The 15438-nt window shown below is 38.5% G+C and overlaps 1 protein-coding gene across 1 annotated transcript in view; it reads right to left on the reverse strand.

Moving 5' to 3' along the window:
- Nucleotides 1-7798: 7798 nt before the first annotated feature.
- The window catches only part of LOC108252260 (inactive tyrosine-protein kinase 7-like), a 33588-nt gene continuing 25948 nt past the window's right edge, over nt 7799-15438 (reverse strand). Inside the window, exons 9-15 of the mRNA XM_026822835.1 lie at nt 14230-14362; nt 12235-12430; nt 11580-11867; nt 10829-10950; nt 10094-10250; nt 8091-8206; nt 7799-7843 (exon numbers count right to left, since the gene is read on the reverse strand). Coding sequence (XP_026678636.1) covers nt 7799-7843; nt 8091-8206; nt 10094-10250; nt 10829-10950; nt 11580-11867; nt 12235-12430; nt 14230-14362 — 1057 coding nt within the window. The remainder of the gene's footprint in view (nt 7844-8090; nt 8207-10093; nt 10251-10828; nt 10951-11579; nt 11868-12234; nt 12431-14229; nt 14363-15438) is intronic.

The raw sequence follows: 15438 nt of genomic DNA on the forward strand, positions 1-15438 counted from the left end.
ATCCACCAGAAAAAAAAAAAAAAAAAAAAAAAATGGAAAGCGGGGTAGGGAGAAATGAACTCATGAAAATTTTACATTGGCTACATTATACCTACCTGTACACCTACCTCGTACAATATAGGGAGAGGTACCTACGTACACTTTTTTGTTGGCAAATATTATTCAAAAGCGAGGTGATATTGTATTTATGTGTTACCTTCCATACACAACTCATATTTTATTAAAATATTCTCTGCACGGATTCCAACTGAAAATATCTCAATCACTTTTTTATGTAACATCATAATGCTATTACTATTATTGTGAGTAACAATAATAATATCATCTGATACCCAACGTTAACCCTGTTAGCCCTTTTTGGCACCGCGGTCATGACGTCATGAGGGACAATTTTATTTCCAAGCTTTTTTTAGATACCTACCTACGCTACGCGCAAAATAAGAAGGAATACCTACGTCATTAATAAAAAAATCTGTAGTAGGTACACGTACGTACAAACCATGGGCTAAAAACCTCTTTTTGACATCAGGAGATCCCAAAACGGATATTTCCAACCATTTCCCGATTTCGAAAATTTGGACCGATTGCATTATTTTCATTACTAGTATAGTTCGCTATACTGTAGTAATAGAAATTAGAAAGTAATTTTGGTTATTTACTAAAGTTACCAGTTCAGTAGATCTCGGTGCTGATTTGTAAGTTTAAGTTATGACCACGGCTAACTTGGTAGTTCGAGCCCAAAATATTCGAGTCTCAATTCTCTTCTCTTTATTTTGAGAACTTCAAAACTGAACCGGTACAGAAATATTTCGGTACCTACAGAAATATTTCAGAGGGCAAAACAGGGTTAGCACGAATCCTCCCTGGTCCCTTAGCTCTCATTATGATCAGCATTTCTCATTCTCAACATTCCTCAATTCCCTCCCTCGTGACACTTTACCCTGCTCCCTGTACTTCCCCCTTTTGAGCAAAGATATCACGTCCGCTTGAAAATTATTCATGGCAGAAGCATTCAAATCCAGGAAGTGACACCTCGTCGGGTTGGGTGAAAGAGAACGGCAAAATATGCAGTCCATAGTTCCACAGCATCGATTGCATTGGTAAATTGTGCACTCCTACGCTATTTAAATGGTATGTGACCGAGTGAGGCATTGCATTTTGCAATAATTTTGTCTAGTCTGGAGAATTTGCGAATTTTGAGAGCAGTTTTGGAATGCTCTCAGAATTTCCAGAAATTCTCAGAATTCGACATGGGTGCTATATACTGCTGATGAAATATTGCATTGTTTCCCCCTTTCGAAAACTAACCATCTCTAAATCTCTATTGTTCTACCATTTAAGTTCGTAGAAACTGAGTGTTTTTAGTCCGTCCTTCCTTTATTATTACAATAGTAATAAAAAGGTATAAGGGACGGACTATTGTATTCGCTTCGGTGTCGTCTGCGCAATCATTTTGTCTAGTCTAGAGAATTTGCGAATTTTGAGAGCAGTTTTGGCTCTCAGAATTTCGAGAAATTCTCAGAATTCGACATGGGTGCTGATGAAATATTGCATTGTTTCCCCCCCCCCCTTCGAAAACTAACCATCTCTAAATCTCTATTGTTCTACCATTTAAGTTCGTAGAAACTGAGTGTTTTTAGTCCGTCCTTCCTTTATTAAATGGGTGCTGATACTGCTGATGAATTATTGCATTGTTTCCCCCTTTCGAAAACTAACCATCTCTAAATCTCTATTGTTCTACCATTTAACTTTGTATTAAGAATAATACACACCTGACTCGACAAAAGATTCTATGTTAAGTTCTTGAAGTAAGAAAATGAGGTTGGACAGAATTTTACAGAAGTGATTAACAATTTTGCGATTCAAAACCCATTTGGCGAAGGCCTAGGGTATTATTGAAAATTGGTAGAATGAAATCTACACCATGTAAACCGAATATGTACAACTACTGCCCACGACTGCATACAACAGCAAAAGATGATTAACATATAAATTCCAAACTGTTGAAAGGTGAAATCCAGCAACTACATGACAGCTTGTGGTAGGCCGGAGACAGTACATTACCACCGGGGCAATAAATTTGTCAGCCCGCCATAAATTTTTGCTTGAAGCATCTCTGCACAATAACTGGAGCCACCTTTCAAATTCAATTAAATTTTTCTATTCCAGACAGAAGAGGAGAAAAAGAAATCTGAATTTATTCATATTTAGGTACGTTCCGTTTCTTCAAAATAATGAAAATTACACAATACAGTAGGCACAATAAGTAGGTACCTATAAAGAAGAAATTTCAGGCCTAGCATTCGTTACGAGAAGCCATACTCCTAGTTGGTACTACCCGCTGATGTAGGTATTATAAAACCAAGTTTTGTTGTTCTCACAAAAGAGCAGTCTTCTTATAGATACACTTTTTCTTTTTATCTTGCTTGAAGCATCTCTGCACAATAACAGGAGCCACCCTTCAAATTCAATTAAATTTTTCTATTCCAGACAGAAGAGGAGAAAAAGAAATCTGAATTTATTCATATTTAAGTACGTTCCGTTTCTTCAAAATAATGAAAATTACACAATACAGTAGGCACAATAAGTAGGTAGGTACCTATAAAGAAGAAATTTCAGGCCTAGCATTCGTTACGAGAAGCCTATGACGCTTTAGTAGAATCATACTCCTTCCTAGTTGGTACTACCCGCTGATGTAGGTATTATAAAACCAAGTTTTGTTGTTCTCACAAAAGAGCAGTCTTCTTATAGATACACTTTAAGATTCCTGGAACCCCTGTTTCCTGTCTCAGGCTAAAAACAGCCTGGAGTGGAGAGCATAGACCTTTTTGCTGTCATCTCTTTGAACTATACTCTCCGCTCTACTCTGTTTTTAGCCTTAATCCGGCCCTGACAACATCGTCATCATCAGCATTTTATTTCAATTCAATCGTTCCTCTCCAACCCCTCTCCCTATTTTGTTAATAAATTGTTGCTGAGCCCTCCTTCTCTTTGCTAACTTTGCTTGTCAGTTTTTTCTCTATAGTTCATTTTATTTTCATTTATCAAAAAAGAGTACGTACCTAGCGTTTCTGTGTCAGGAATGAAAAAGTTGACCTAGGTACTTGAGTTTTGTTAATACAATAATCACAAAATAATAATTGTGTTGCTCATAAAGGGTGAATCACTTTCGTTCGTTGAAGGTAAATCCCATTTGTGGTGAAAGGTGAAATCAGCGATTTAGTAGATTAGTAGGATGGTTTTTCCCGTTAAAATCTTGTAATATTTCGGTTATACTGACTAGTGAATAAGCCTTGGTATGATGTTTAGTCTTACTTACTTTCTTACTAGGTATAGGTCAGATTTTTAGTCTTACTTTTTTTATTATGTATGGTTTTAGTCTTGCTTTCTTACTTAGGTCTAGTTTTTAGTTTTATTTTGCTGCATGAGATTAGTTACCTATGCAAAAATTCGGAAACCATTGCACAGAATGCACATCCCAGTAAGTACATTACTGCATGGGCTGTGCATTCTGAGCAATAGGTACTTTTTTTTTTTTTTTTTTTTTTTTTAAGCAACCCTCTGTTTCAGTGATATCCACGTATAGCTGTATCACCCTGTATGGCTGTTTCATTCTACGTTTTGATACTTCGCTTACATTATGTCGTGTTTTTTGTCAAAAGCATTTCATTTCGGAATGAAATAATAGAACTTCAAGCTCATTGTGTTAATGTTGTGTATAGCATAAAAGTTTGACGTGGATATCCCGCAGAATTTTTCGGGGACTTTGTTTGTGTGTTTGTTTGTTTTTTTTTTTTTTTTTTTTTTTTTTTTAAAAAAAAAAAAAAAAAAAAACTTTTTGTTTTTTTTTTTTTTTTTTTTTTTTTTTTTTTTTTTTTCAAAAAAACAAATAAAATAATACCAAAAAATACACAATTTTGTTGATTAAATTATGATGCTAAAGTTTATAAGGTTTTTGTTCACTTGTCGTGGATAAATAATTAAAAATTAAATTAAAAGCACTTCAGGATTTCGAAGTAGAGAATGCTATGAAAAAGAAACTCAATTAAAAATCTCTGACATGATGTAAAGAAAAATGTACACATACCTAGGTGGTTATATCCAAATATTCTTGTATGCATGGACTACTAACTTTGTATTAAGAATAATACACACCTGACTCGACAAAAGATTCTATTATGTTAAGTTCTTGAAGTAAGGAAATGGGGTTGGACAGAATTTTACAGAAGTGATTTAACAATTTTATTTAACGATTCAAAACCCATTTGGCGAAGGCCTAGGGTATTATTGAAAATTGGTAGAATGAAATCTACACCATGTAAACCGAATATGTACAACCGATTCAAAACCCATTTGGTGAAGGCCTAGGGTATTATTGAAAATTGGTAGAATGAAATCTACACCATGTAAACCGAATATATGTACAACTACTGCCCACGACTGCATACAACAGCAAAAGATGATTAACATATAAATTCCAAACTGTTGAAAGCTGAAATCCAGCAACTACATGACAGCTTGTGGTAGGCCGGAGACAGTACATTACCACCGGGGCAATAAATTTGTCAGCCCGCCATAAATAAAATTGCAACAGCTGTACACACATAAATTTTATTTGGTCACCAAATCTCTCTTCTGCTTTCTCTTTGCCTCTTTCTCCCTGAAAGACTAAGGCCATACTTCACGAATAGCACGTAGGTGTGTGGAAGAATGTGAAGAAAAAGAACATGTATGAAAAGTCCAACAAAAAATAGTGGACAATAAAAGTAGGTAAATAGTTACTTGTCTACATCACAATACATTTCTTCCTCTTTTTTGTCTCTCCCCCTCCTTTTTCCTCCCTCTAAATTTCCTCTCCCCCTTATTATCTCCCTCTTTCTCCTCTCTCTCTCTCTCTCTCTCTCTCTATCTCTATTCTGTACACACATAAATTTTATTTGGTCACCAAATCTCTCTTCTGCTTTCTCTTTGCCTCTTTCTCCCTGAAGGACTAAGGCCATACTTCACGAATAGCACGTAAGTGTGTGGAGGAATGTGAAGAAAAAGAACATGTATGAAAAGTCCAACAAAAAATAGTGGACAATAAAAGTAGATAAATAGTTACCTGTCTACATCACAATACATTTCTTCCTCTTTTTTGCCTCTCCCCCTCCTTTTTCCTCCCTCTAAATTCCCTCTCTCCCCCTTATTATCTCCCTCTTTCTCCTCTCTCCCTTTCTCCCCCATCGTCTATCTCTATCCTCTGACGTAGACACAAAATATGTTAGTGGACAGTAAAAAAATTGAGCCATGAACCAGCCTGTGCTACCCATGGGTGAAGTTGCCATGGCTCTTCAAATCCTCAGAGAACTGGAAAAAATTCGGACGAACAAAAGGGAAAAGAAGAATAGGAAGAAGAAGATGAAAAACAAGAAGAAGTAGAAGAAGAAAACGAGGAGGAATAAGGAGAAGAGGATGCAGAGGGGGAGGAAGAAGAAGAGGAGGAGGAGGAAGAAGAAGAGGAGGAGGAGGAAGAAGAAGAAGAAGGAGGAGACGAAGAAAATGAAAAAAGGAGAAAATGACGACAAAAAAAAAAAAAAAAAAAAAAAAAAAAAAAAAAAAAAGGGGAAAACAAAACCAAAAATATCCATCTCAAAAAAAAAAAAAAAAAAAAACAGGGATAGCCAACTACCAATATCATCATCGTCCGTGCAAAAAATAAAAACTGTACACAGCTCTTACGGAATTCACGTATATAGAAAAGAGTCAAAAATGAAGGTGAAGTGGACAAAAATGTTAGGGTAAGGTGGGGTAAATGTTAGGGTAAGGTGGGGTAAATGGGTAGCGGGGCCCTTTTGGACGTGACAGGATCCCCTTGTATGAAGTCCCTTAGTAATTTACTCTTCCTGTAGATGACGCTCTCAAGACTTCCCTCTCTCTTTCTCTCTCTCTCTCTCTCTCTCTCTCTCTCTCTCTCTGCAATTTTACTGTAACACACACAAAAAAAACATTTAAATTAAATAACACTCACTAGAGCAACCTCAAACTAAACACATTTTTGAACTTGAAATTTGTCACTTGGTAAGAACCCAGGGTCCACAATTGAGGACCAAGTTTGAAGGAATAGATAACTCTTTCAAATTGATTTTATCTAATAAAAACTGTATCAATCATATCTAGATACAGTGAAATTAACAAAATAAACAACAGTTAGTTCTAAAGTCCTTTGTGGGCCGCGGTTGAGACCAAATTTGAAACCTACTAGTGGCAGAAGATTAATAAAAGTTCATGATGATTGGATTTGGTTCTGATTTCAGGTGTAATGCTGATGGTGAGTTGGCGTTTCCTAGTTTTGGCACTAGCTGTGGTGGAGGTGGTGCTGCTATGGCATCCTATTTGAAGTCAGCCCCATACGGAGTGAATGGAATAGGCCTCTCTATGGACTCCTTGCATTCTAGTTTAGGCTACATACCGTCCGGTGAGTTTATCCACTGAATAAAATTAAATACCTATCGGTATAGATAGATAGTTACTTTTTCAGAGTGACCCACCAAATCCTGTAATAACTCTAATTTATTGATTTGGAAGATTTGGTACTGACTTGTGTTAAACAATTCTGAATTTCACATATATGTACACTAAAATAGGTATATTTCGGAAAGCTGCCACTGCTGCATTCATGTGCTGTTTCGTTGTTTGAAGGATTTTTTATTCGAATGAGGGCAGTATGCCACCACATCCTCAGCTCAATAATGTAAGTATAGTCACACTGCTCAGAACTACAGTGCTCATTATACCATCATGGACTATCTGGGTATTTATCGTTATAGGTATCACAAATTTACTTTTTTTGTTGTGAACTTAGGTACCTTCCATAAAAAGTTGTGAACCAACTAGGTAGGTATGTACATACAGGATAATATTCCTTTTAAAAAATGAGTATGTAATTTCCTGGTAAATTTTACATAGTGTGTAAAAATTTTACATGGTGTAGGTATAAAACGCCTGCAATATTTTTTCACTGAAATACTAAACGCAATATTCTAGTGTAAAAGTATTGCGTTCACACAGACGGGGGCCTGCAGGAGAAATACTTCACGCAATGAAATATGAGTTTTACATTAAAGTATTTCATTTTGCATTTGAAGGCGTTTTTAATTAGCTGACATACCTATTGTGCTCAATGCTCATTTCTCCTTCAAAAATGGATTTTTATTTTTAGCAAATGATATCTAACACCATCATTATTTTGGTTTTCCAGGAAAATGGTTTGGACTCATCCAGTTGGATCAAGCGAGAAGAATCACAATCTTGGTTTTACAAGCAAATGGTTTTAAATTTTACTAACCTAACAGATTGACATAAAATGTCTTGATCACCTTACCTTGGTGACAACGACCTATTCAAATTTGTCTTCGGAAAACTCTTTGAATTTGAAGACACCAATAGAGAACAGAACTACTCATAGGTACATTCAATTGAACTGATGGTCTTTTCTTCTGGGATTCCTATTCCGATGAACGGACCGGAGGAGGTGAAAGGGTGAATAGGCTTAAAGACATAGCGAATGGTTTTAAATTTTACTAACCTAACAGATTGACATAAAATGTCTTGATCATCTTACCTTGGTGACAACGACCAATTCAAATTTGTCTTCGGAAAACTCTTTGAATTTGAAGACAGCAATAGAGAACAGAACTACTCATAGGTACATTCAATTGAACTGATGGTCTTTTCTTCTGGGATTCCTATTCCGATGAACGGACCGGAGTCCTATTTTGAGTGTCATTACTCTTTGGAACATTCAATAGGTAGATACTCACCGAACTTTGTCGAAGTCATTCATTTTTGCATTTTTGTCCCACTGCAGGAGTGTAAGAACTATAGAGGAATCAAACTAATCAGACATACTATGAAGATTTGGGAAAGGATATTGTATACAAGAATTAGAAGAGAAACATCGATAGGAGAAGAACAGATCGGATTCATACCAGGACGAGGAACGATGGATGCAATATTTGCCTTAGGCCAGTTGATGGAGAAACACCGAGATAAGAAGAAGGACCTACACCTCATATTTATAGACTTGGAGAAGGCTTACGACAGATTACCGAGTCCCACTGCAAGTTTGGTTGCGGTAGTCCTTCGGCTGCGCAGTTGATCATGATGGGATAACCTTCGAATGCTTCAATGGGATCATCCGGTACCACCGTGAAATTCGGTGAAACTGGAACAGAGGAAATGGGAATAGATTGTCGAGCTTATGTATATCTATTGGTCTGAGGGAACTTTGTTAAACCAAGGGACTTCTCAGCTCTCATATGCTTTGTTTCCTCTTCCTGGGTATATTCCGATTGAGATTATAATGCAAACCACTCACGCTCAGACAGTCTGACAGACCTAGGTCAGACTGCGGTTTCACAGACTCAGGTCTGTCAGTCAAACAGAGGAAATGGGAATAGATTGTTAAGCTTATGACTTAACTCATTCTGAAATATCTATTGGTCTGAGGGAACTTTGTTAAACCAAGGGACTTTTCAGCTCTCATATGCTTTGTTTCCTCTTCCTGGGTATAATTATTCCGATTGAGATTATAATGCAAACCACTCACGCTCAGACAGTCTGACAGACCTAGGTCAGACTGCAGTTTCACAGACTCAGGTCTGTCAGTCCTAGGTTCCAAGCTTTGTATGTCACACGAGTGAGAGTGGTGGGCATTAGAGAAGGATGGATATTTCTTCCAATCACCAATAATTTTATTAGTGTCAATCATTTAGCAGCATATTAATTTATTATAAGATAGGTGCCTATTTGTTTGCAAAATTATATCAAGCTGAGGGCTGATCTTCTCTTGCGCAGAATAGAATATGTACCTACGTATTTCGAATTTCTTCTACAAGTACTTACTCCCAATTCCCTAAAACTGTCGAATTTTGAAACATTTACCTATATTTTTTCATACGAAATGAAAAAAATTGAGAAATGTCTACTCACCCGTCAGCCTGAGTACAAAGTTCACCTCACTATGTACAACACCAGCACTGTTGATCGCCACACATAAGGAGTTGTGTTGGAACGAGTGAGAGTTTGGAGGTGAAAGTCGGCTTACATCAGGGATCCGTTCTTAGCCCGTATCTCTTTGACCTGGTACTGGACTCTATTACAGAGGAAACACGTGAAGAAGCACCCTGGTTCATAATGTTTGCCGATGACATTGTGTTGTGTGATACAGACAAGGAGAGAATTGAGGACTAAGTGAACATCTGGAGGAGTAAGCTGGAGGAGAGAGGACTGAGACTGAAAATCAATGTGAGTAAAGAAGACCTTACACCTACACCTGACGGAGAAAAAGGAAAATGAAGAACGTGAAAAGAGTGATGAGGAAGATGTTGATGACATAGAAGAAGTGGGAGTGAAACTGGGAAATGTGTATTTGGAAAAAGTGAAGAAGTTTAAATACCTGGGATCCAAGAAATGGGAATAGATTATTAAGCTTATGACTTAACTCATTCTGAAATATCTATTGGTCTGAGGGAACTTTGTTAAACCAAGGGACTTCTCAGCTCTCATAAGCTTTGTTTCCTCTTCCTGGGTATAATTATTCCTATTGAGATTATAATGCAAACCACTCACGCTCAGACAGTCTGACAGACCTAGGTCAGACTGCGGTTTCACAGACTCAGGTCTGTCAGTCCTAGGTTCCAAGCTTTGTATGTCACACGAGTGAGAGTGGTGGGCATTAGAGAAGGATGGATAAGGGGTTTTTATAAACAAAGTTAGGTAATCTTTGTCAAAACCAAATTCATCCTGAAAACACCAAAATCCTCAATATCAATAATTATTAGACATTAGACTTACTAAAAACATCGACATCGATGGTGACATTGATGCTGGCGACAGAATTGCTCGCGGTACATAACCAAATTCATCCTGAAAACACCAAAATCCTCAATATCAATAGGTAATTATTAGACATTAGACTTACTAAAAACATCGACATCGATGGTGACATTGATGCTGGCGACAGAATTGCTCGCGGTACATACATACCACCAAATTAATCCTGAAAACACCGAAATCCTCAACATCAATAATTATTAGACATTAGACTTACTAAAAACATCGACATCGATGGTGACATTGATGCTGGCGACAGAATTGCTCGCGGTACATACATACTTGCCCTTATCCTTCATAGTGACTCCAGTGAAGTGGAGAGTACCATTGATATCTTCAATATGGGACGGGAACACATCCGTCAAATCTCCATACTGGGGAACATAATTATACATATTATGAGCATGAGTACGTTAATCTCATCCAAAAATACGGTCTAAGTATTTAAAATAAATAAAATATGACTTCTCTAAAAGTCAAAGGAAAATATTAATAGGTAATTGTTTAATTCTATAAGCATGAGTACGTTAATCTCATCCAAAATACGGTCTAAGTATTTAAAATAAATAAAATATGACTTCTCTAAAAGTCAAAGGAAAATATTAATAGGTAATTGTTTAATTGTATATATTCACTGGGTGAATGAATTATTACGTAACTAAGTAGGTATACCGACGTAATTTATACAAGAAACAGTATCTTGAGTGAAAAGTAACAACTGGGCAAAGGAAACCTAGGTATGCGTTCCTTCGCTCATTTATTTATGTCGTTATACCTAGATCTTCTTTCTTATCAGATATTCACTTACGCTGTTGATTTTACCCCATTTGATCACAGGCTGTTCCGCTCCCTTTGCTTTACAATCACTGGGCAAAGGAAACCTAGGTATGCGTTCCTTCGCTCATTTATTTATGTCGTTATAGATCTTCTTTCTTATCAGATATTCACTTACGCTGTTGATTTTACCCCATTTGATCACAGGCTGTTCCGCTCCCTTTGCTTTACAATGGATCTTATCATTTGACCCTAGCTCGAGTTTCTTGGCTCCTGGTCGAGGAGAAAATTTCAGCCTCTCTGAAAAAGGAAATTGAAATTAGGTACATAGGTAGAGGTAGGTATATTAAAGAGCGCTGTAGTGTTCCACCCCACCAAGTCAAAACAGTTTGATGGTTCAAGGTACTTTCAGGACCCTAGCTCGAGTTTCTTGGCTCCTGGTCGAGGAGAAAATTTCAGCCTCTCTGAAAAAGGAAATTGAAATTAAGTACATAGGTAGAGGTAGGTATATTAAAGAGCGCTGTAGTGTTCCACCCCACCAAGTCAAAACAGTTTGATGGTTCAAGGAAGGACTTCGCACTTTACACGTCAATCTTCGCATAAGATAAGATTTTTAGATTATAGGTTTATGTCTAGTCTAACACTCGTATTTATGAACAAGAATGATCGTTCTTAGATCAGTCTCAAGTCAAAATTGACCAATCAAATGCCTTGAGACTATTACTTTCAGAATTATTACCATGGCTGTGGGCTATTCCAGAAAGGACTTCGCACTTTACACGTCAATCTTCGCATAAGATAAGATTATAGGTTTATGTCTAGTCTAAGTCTAGGTAGCAAAAGTAACAAACCTTTGATCTGGAGCATGGCTGTGCGTGACAGGACCGCCTCATAACCACTCGTATTAACAACTAGCAAAAGTAACAAACCTTTGATCTGGAGCATGGCTGTGCGTGACAGGACCGCCTCATAACCACTCGTATTAACAACGCATGCGTACTCGCCACGATCTCCAAACTCCACATCGTGTATGATGAGCGTACCATTAGTCACGTGACTCACACTATGGCCAGACTCCAGCGGTAGCAACGTTTCACCTTTCTTCCATCGGATCTGAGTAGCGGGATATGGGGAAGCAGATACACCACAACGTAGAATCACTTTAGAGCCTTCGTCTACAATGAGAGATTGAGGATGAGCTGTTATGACAGGAGGTGCTGAAAATAGAGCATGGAACAGTGTGAGAAGTTGATGAGTGAATATAAATTGTGGAGGTCTGGAGGTTAACGGCAAGCTTATGTATGTAAAACTATGACTATGATTAACGGTAGGAAGAGTTTTTAGGATAGCTAGACGAAGGAAAAAAATGCACATTCATTGGATGTAGCTGTAAGGTTACTCACCAGTCACAATCAAGGTGAACTCCACTCGTTTGGACCCCGCCAGATTCTCAGCAACACAAGAATAGTTGCCTCCATGCCGGGATATACTGGGGATGTAGCTATATTGGGATCTTATTATAATACAGAAATTGAGTTACAAAAACGGATCACCTATACCATTACCTCCTGTAATATTACTCACCGGTCACAATCAAGGTGAACTCCACTCGTTTGGACCCCGCCAGATTCTCAGCAACACAAGAATAGTTGCCTCCATGGCGGGATATACTGGCATCCTTGATGGTTAGTTTACCATCATGACTTGATAGACTGCTGTGCTGAGGTCCTCCCGACCAGGATGTGAGATCAACACGATGACGTTGGTGATGGTATTTATACTAAATTAGTAAGAGAAGGAACAGTTAGGTACCTATTTGCACAGCAATAACTTTTTTTTTTCGAAAGAATTTAACTGCTTTTATTTGTGAGAAAATAGACACATCCACTGACTAGACCATAATAATTTATCTTCGGATAAGCAGAACTGAGAGAAAAATATAGTTACCTATTTTTAACAGAAAGACAATGTATTAAAAAAAAAAAAAAATCGTTAGAGGGCGGCAAAGTTGACGAGGGTGTGGAAAAGGGCGTTAGGGGCTTCGAAGGACAGCAGATTTCAAAAAGGGAGCGGAAAAGGACACTGGGAGTAACAAAGGGCGCCAAGGGCGCGACAAAGAACGCTAGAGAGCTAAATAGGGGCGGCAAAGGGCTTTAGGGGTCCCAAAAACGGGCTGCGAGGGGACGGTAAATTTATGGCGACAGGAGTTGGCAAAGGGCGCCAAGGCGACCGAAATCGATAGAGAAGATTCATACCTAGAACCTAGATGGTGGAAAAGGTCTTCAGAGGCATCAAAGGACAGCAGATGGCAAAAAGGGGCGACAAAGGACACTGGGGGGAGGGGGGGGGGCAAAGGTCGCCAGATAGCCAAATATGGGCACCAGCGGGTGGAAAAGGGTGCCAGAGGGGCGGCAAAGGGCACTAGAGGTCCAAAAACTGGCGATGAGGGGGCGGTAAATTACGACAGAAGTTGGCAAAGGGCGCCAGCGAAGTTTGAGGCGAAAAAAATCAACAGCTAAGTTTGAAACAAAGCCCCAGGAGGGGGCGGCAAAATCCCAGGAGGGGGTGGCAAAGTCTCAGGAGGGAGCAGGACGCTCAGCGTCGGCATGCCGCCCCCCCCGGAGCGTGCCGCCCGGTTCGGGGGAAACGTCTGAACACCCCTTAATCCGGGGCTGCTTGGAGGAAAACTATGCAACTGAAAACCTGCACTGCAATTCAGTAAAGTAGTCTTGTTTTCTTGTTTACTATCAAGTTCCGACATTTCATATAGTCCCAGGAGGGGGTGGAAAAGTCTCAGGAGGGAGCAGGACGCTCAGCGTCGGCATGCCGCCCCCCCGGAGCGTGCCGCCCGGTTCGGGGGAACCGTCTGAACACCCCTTAATCCGGGGCTGCTTGTAGGAAAACTATGCAACTGAAAACCTGCACTGCAATGCAGTAAAGTAGTCTTGTTTTCTTGTTTACTATCAAGTTCCGACATTTCATATTGTATTATTAACAAATATCTAGGGGTCACCTACTACTACTACCATAGCGTGATTCCTAGAAGAACGTGGGTGTATTAGAATTAGATAATGTCTAGGTAGTGGAAACAGTCTCAAGGCAATCGTTTTATTAACAAATATCTAGGGGTCACCTACTACTACCATAGCGTGATTCCTAGAAGAACGTGGGTGTATTAGAATTAGATAATGTCTAGGTAGTGGAAACAGTCTCAAGGCAATAAAAAACTAAAAAGCCGAGTCAGGTAATAATATTAAATGGAGCTCCCTAGACGAAACTATTATGTCAGGGTTGCGATTTTTAAATCGAAAGACCTTCAATTTTTTCCTCGTGTGTTTCAATAGTCATGCCGCTCTCTTTGTCTACAAGTTGCTATTATATTTATTGTTTTACCGCTTTAATACCAGATTTCCTTTGATTTCTTTCTTACACTACCTATTAGAGAAATTATTAGAGTTGTATGATCGGTTGTTACTCCGTTAGATTTTCTACACGGTACAGTAACGGCAGTACTTACATGCCAGGGAAGTAACGGCTGTATACTTACATGCCAGGGAAGTAACGGCAGTACTTACATGCCAGGGAAACTTGTGCGGAAAATGTTTGAGGAGGTTCAGGACTATCAGCTTTGATTCCGACACAGGAATAGAGACCTTGCTTACTAGATTCCACTCTGTGGATAACCAGGGAACCGTTCTGATGTACTGTGTAGCTGAAACAAGAAGTCATATGATATGAAGGTGTGGAAAGGCACTTGAGTTTTCATAAGGCTGTGGTTACACAGGATGAGATTTCTAGTCTCAAATCGTCATCGCGTCAGTATCGATGACGTGAGATCAATGTCAATTATACTAATTTCTATGCATTTGGCACTGAAAATTCGTTGTGTCACGTGTCACGTCGGTTGTAAATGTGGTACTAGAAAACTGACGAAGAAAAAGAATGACTTTCAATTTTTTCATCGTGCACAGAAAAATAATGTAGGTACCTTACATACTGTGAGGATAAATAATGTAAATATACCCAGGTACATATTTTTCTTTTTTCTTTGATGCTTCGTGCACATAAAGTGTAGGTATTATCTATGTCTGTGTATTATACAGACATTTCCAGTTCCTCATGGTTTATGAGAGTTCTAAGCTGTTTCAATAAACATTACTCATGAGCACCAGAGCAATAAGTCTTCAGATCTCCAGCATGGTATAAATAATGTGTTTGGAAGAAAATACTTCAAGTGGTTATTTCGGGAACTGTAAACAATTCTAAATCCTGCTGTGGTTCCGCGGACCGCGATACTAGGAATTGTAGAGAATCTCTTTGTATGCCATTACAGGCTGCCTTCCCCTTCAAGATAAGATGACGTGCTTTCACTCCAGAGCTATAACCCTGTAGGCAACAAAACAACCTACCCAGACTACTCACTTAATTTCTAACATGGAGAATAGGGGAAGCTGCATACAACCATCTACATTTAATCAACAGCACTTAAGTACGCTTACTAATTTATGTATTTCAAGTAGAAACGCATTCCCTTAGCGGCCTTAGCCTAATCAACAGCACTTAAGTACGCTTACTAATTTATGTATTTCAAGTAGAAACGCATTCCCTTAGCCTGGACAGCAAATACCTACATATACCTGCCTAGCTAGACAAGAATATACGAATACCTATGTAGGTATGTATACCTAAAGTGGAGTAACATATACTTCAATATTGACATGAGAAATTTACCATCATAACACTAATAATTAGTTTAAGTACAAATTGTTGACATCTCAAGAAAAAGAT

Source organism: Diaphorina citri, unplaced genomic scaffold (genome assembly GCF_000475195.1).
Source record: "Diaphorina citri unplaced genomic scaffold, Diaci psyllid genome assembly version 1.1 scaffold374, whole genome shotgun sequence".
Lineage (NCBI taxonomy): Eukaryota > Metazoa > Arthropoda > Insecta > Hemiptera > Psyllidae > Diaphorina > Diaphorina citri.